At 43.2% G+C, this 4,632-nt stretch overlaps 1 protein-coding gene across 1 annotated transcript; it reads left to right on the forward strand.

Moving 5' to 3' along the window:
• The first annotated feature begins 396 nt into the window (after positions 1-396).
• On the forward strand, positions 397-2,748 carry LOC135988233 (toll-like receptor 2 type-2). Its single transcript, XM_065634036.1, has one exon. It carries the CDS (start codon positions 397-399, stop codon positions 2,746-2,748), a length of 2,352 nt encoding a protein of 783 aa, XP_065490108.1.
• The last annotated feature ends 1,884 nt before the right edge of the window (positions 2,749-4,632 follow it).

The raw sequence follows: 4,632 nt of genomic DNA on the forward strand, positions 1-4,632 counted from the left end.
GGCTAAAGGGGATGTATGGGGACTATTTTCTAAACAAAGGATCAGATTAATAATAATATTGTGATTAATCAGATGTTTTGCTGAACCTGCAAAGGATTTTTACAGGTGTTCATTAATTTGATAGTCCTCGTTACAAAATTAGAAGCCACAGGAAAAATAAGAGTAAATTCAGTGTACTTAGCATTTAGCAAGTGATTCTGGAATATTTAGCTACACTGCACCTAGTTTTGACTGGTTTTTTTAATCTCTGAACAGTATTAAAACCAAACATAGGTAGAGTGCCTTCAACAGGGCAGAACAGTAAGGGTTATGTTTTAGCTATATCTAAAATAGAGCTTCTTCAAAACTATTAATTTTATATTTGATCTGACTGTGTTTCAGATTTTAGACAGAATAATGACTACACCCACCTGGCAGGTGTGGGCCATCTGCATGGTCTTAGCTGGAAACCTCTCTGAAGAGCAAGTGCTGAAGCAGGCTTGTCCTTCATGTGATGCCACTCCACTTTGCAACTGCTCTTCCATGGGCTTGGACTTCATCCCCCCAGGGCTCACAGGCAAAATCACAACGTTAAACCTGGCCTACAACAAGATAAAGCACATCCGATCCCAGGATCTGCAGCAGGCTGTGAACCTGAGAACCCTGCTGCTGCAGTCCAACAAGATCAGCTCAATAGATGAGGACTCGTTTCACTCCCTTGGGAAACTAGAGCTCTTGGACTTATCAAATAACGGCTTGGCTCGCTTGTCCCCTGTGTGGTTTGGGCACCTTTTTTCACTCCGGCACATCCACCTTCAAGGCAATTCCTACAGAGACCTGGGGGAAAGTCCTCCCTTTTCTAGCTTGAGGAACCTGAGCTCTCTCCACCTGGGCAACCCATGGTTCTCCATGATAAGGCAAGGGAACTTTGAGGGCATTGAGCTTCTTGACAAGTTGTGGATTGATGGTGGCAATCTCAGTCAGTATGAGCCGGGAAGTTTGAAATCAATTAAGAAGATAAATCACATGATCATAAACATAAGAAGTATTATTGTATTCTCAGCAATTGTCAGAGACCTTCTGCACTCTGTCACTTGGTTAGAAGTGAGAAAAATAGCATTCAGTATTCCTGCTGAAATGCAACTATTGAGAGTCATGCCGTCTTCTTTTGCAAAGAAAATTTCTTTTAAACAGGCCTTATTAACAGATGCTACTATGCCTGAGATTGTCAGCATTTTAGAAGATATGCCAGAATTAGTGGAGGTGGAGCTGACAGACTGTAGGTTCTTGGGAACTGGAAGATGGGAAATACAAATTCAAGCAAAACAATCACAGACTCTTAGAGTTCTGACAATAGAGAAATTATCTATAGAAGAATTTTATTTATTTACAGATCTTCGGGATGTGGAAAGTCTACTGTCTCTTCTTACCAAAGTCACAGTTCAAAACACCAAGGTCTTTTTGGTACCATGCAGCCTTTCGAAACATCTTCAGTCATTAGAGTATCTTGACCTCAGTGCGAATTTGCTTGGAGACCAGAGTTTGGAGCATTCAGCCTGCCCGGGTGGTTGGCCCTCACTACAAACACTAAATTTAAGTCAGAATTCACTGAGTGACTTAAAAATGACAAGTAAAAGTTTGTCTCATCTAAGAAAACTAATTCTTTTAGACATTAGCCAAAATACTTTTGGTGAGATTCCACATGTGTGTGAATGGCCAAAAAACTTGAAACATTTAAACCTCTCCAGCACTCAAATTCCTAAACTAACTACTTGCATTCCCCCAACCCTGGAGGTTTTGGATGTTAGCGCGAACAACCTGAAGGAGTTTGGGCTGCAACTGCCATTTCTCAAAGAGCTGTACCTCGCCAAAAACCAGCTGAAGACCTTGCCTGGTGCTGCACCCGTTCCTAACTTAGTGGCCCTGTCCATCAGAAGGAACAAACTCAACAGTTTCTCCAGGGAAGAGTTTGAGTCGTTCAAGAAAATGGAGCTGCTGGATGCCAGTGGCAACAACTTCATCTGCTCCTGTGAATTCCTCTCCTTCGTCCACCACGAGGCCAGGATAGCCCAGGTGCTGGTGGGGTGGCCAGACCAGTATGTCTGTGACTCTCCCCTGGCAGTGAGAGGGATGCAGGTTGGAGCTGTGCACCTCTCCCTGATGGAGTGCCACAGGTCCCTCGTGGTGTCATTGATCTGTGTCCTGGTGTTCCTGGTCATCCTCATCCTCGTGGCTGTCGGCTACAAGTACCACGCGGTCTGGTACCTGAGGATGACCTGGGCATGGCTGCAAGCCAAGCGGAAGCCCAAGCGAGCTCCCCCAAAGGACATCTGCTATGACGCTTTTGTCTCCTACAGCGAGAATGACTCTGACTGGGTGGAAAACATAATGGTGCGGGAGCTGGAACAGGCCTGCCCCCCGTTTCGGCTCTGCCTCCATAAGCGGGACTTTGTGCCCGGGAAGTGGATTGTGGACAACATCATTGACTCCATAGAGAAGAGCCACAAAACGCTCTTTGTGCTGTCCGAGCACTTTGTGCAGAGCGAGTGGTGCAAATACGAGCTGGACTTCTCGCACTTCCGCCTCTTCGACGAGAACAATGATGCAGCGATTCTTGTCCTCCTGGAGCCCATCCAGAGTGAAGCGATTCCCAAGAGGTTCTGTAAGCTGCGCAAGATCATGAACACAAAGACCTACCTGGAGTGGCCTCTTGAAGAAAAGCAGCAGGAAGTATTTTGGTTTAATTTGAAAATAGCTCTAAAGTCCTAGACAAGGACAGTAAAGACTAAATATGTAGGAAATGTACATTGGATTTGTTTGTCTTGCATGTTCGTCTCACCATCTATCTGAATCTCGAGAACAGCTACTGTAAATTCCAGTACTTGCTGTGAGATTTTTTTTCTTTTTGTAGCTGTGGTCAGGAATTGTTGTACTGGTTTGGGTTGGAACTGAGTTAATTTTCTTCATTATTGCTTGTATGGTGCTGTGGTTTGGATTTGTGAGCAGAACAGTGTTGATAACACAGGGATGTCTTAGTTATTGCTGAACAGTGCTTGCACAGCATCAAGGCCTTTTCTGTTTCTCTCACTGTCCTGCTGGTGAGTAGGCTGGGGGCGCATGATAATTTGGGATGAGACACAGCTAGGACAGGTGATCTCAGGTGACCAAAGGAATGTCCCATACCATATAACAGCATGCTTGGCAGTAAAAGTTGTGGGAAAGAAGGAGGAAGGCAGGTTGTTTGGAGTGATGGCGTTTGTCTTCCAAGTAACTTATGAGTAACGGAGCCCTGGTTTCCTGAAGATGGCTGAGCATCAGCCGGCTGACAGAAAGTAGTGAATGAATTCCTCGTTTTGCTTTGCTTGCATGTGCAGCTTTTGTTTCACCTATTGAACTGTCTTTAGGTCAATCCACGAGTTTTCTCACTTTCACCCTTCTGATTCTCTTCCCCATCCCACTGTGGGGGGAGTGAGTGAGTGGCTGTGTGGTGCTGAGCTGCCTTCTGGGGTTAAACCACAACAATTGTCTATACACATTAATCAGCAGTGTTAGCAGAAGATGTTTCCTTTAAATATTTAATGGTGAAAAGTTGTTTAGATACACAACTATGTAGTTTATCTATCTTTATCTTTGCAAAAGATAGGAGAGAGCCTGCCTAGCCAGAGGTTTTTCTTCATTCTTTATATAAATTACTTCTAATCAAATGCAATAAAACTCAGTTTATGCTGCAAGGACTTTTGTCCTAGCTCTCCTAGTCAGTGGACCTAAAGACTGATTCCTAGCAGCTTGAATCTGGTAGGACAAATGGACAACGAACTACTGGATTAGTTCAGGGCTTCGGCACAGTGTGGGACGTCTCCAGGCATGGACAGAAGCAGACCTGAAAAGGCTTCACATGGAAACACCTACAGCATTTTGCTGTATCTGTGATGAGATCATGCCCAACTTAGTGTTTTTATTGTTGTGTTTTGGTCTCGGGCATCTAACATGTACAAAATCTCTGTTCAAACACCTCAATATTTGTAATCGAGTTTGTATATTGGAATTTGCATCTCACAGCTAGTTACCTGTCATGTTACTGCTTTTACGAAGTTTTCCGCACGGCCAGTGTATCAGTGAGAGCAGATGTCTCCCTGTCCTTTGCTAGCCATTGAGGAGGCTGAGGACAAACATTCTTCCATTATACCAACAATTAGGCAACTCTGACAGTGTAATGCAAAGGAAAGACTTATTTACATGCATTATTGAATGAATACAGGCATAACACATTGTAAGAATTATTAACTTTTCTACTTCGTGTAAGCAAACAAAGCCACCTTCTTTCCATGTACTTTTTCATTTACTTAAGGTTTTTTTAATTGCGTAATTTCCTATTCTTAGCATTTAAATCTCACCTTCATCTGTAGATGGCTTCACACAATCTCTACTTTATTCCCATATATATTAAAAGTGTAAGTTAAGCTAATTCGTATTTCAGATTTCTAATAACAACGTAAATATTCTTAAAATACTGACCAGATTTCATCTGCTTTCAAAAGCTACTTCAGCTGGGCTAATTACCTTTTTTGACCAGCTTCTCTGAATCCTAAGTAGAACTGCCCATTCATGCATAAACACTCTGCATTTCAGTTCCTCACAATGTGGTCAGGGTAC

The sequence above is a fragment of the Caloenas nicobarica genome, chromosome 4 (assembly GCF_036013445.1).
Source record: "Caloenas nicobarica isolate bCalNic1 chromosome 4, bCalNic1.hap1, whole genome shotgun sequence".
Classification (NCBI taxonomy): Eukaryota; Metazoa; Chordata; class Aves; order Columbiformes; family Columbidae; genus Caloenas; species Caloenas nicobarica.

Coding starts and splice junctions, on each gene's coding strand:
- LOC135988233 (XM_065634036.1), top strand. CDS start 397: ATGACTACACCCACCTGGCAGGTGTGGGCCATCTGCATGGTCTTAGCT.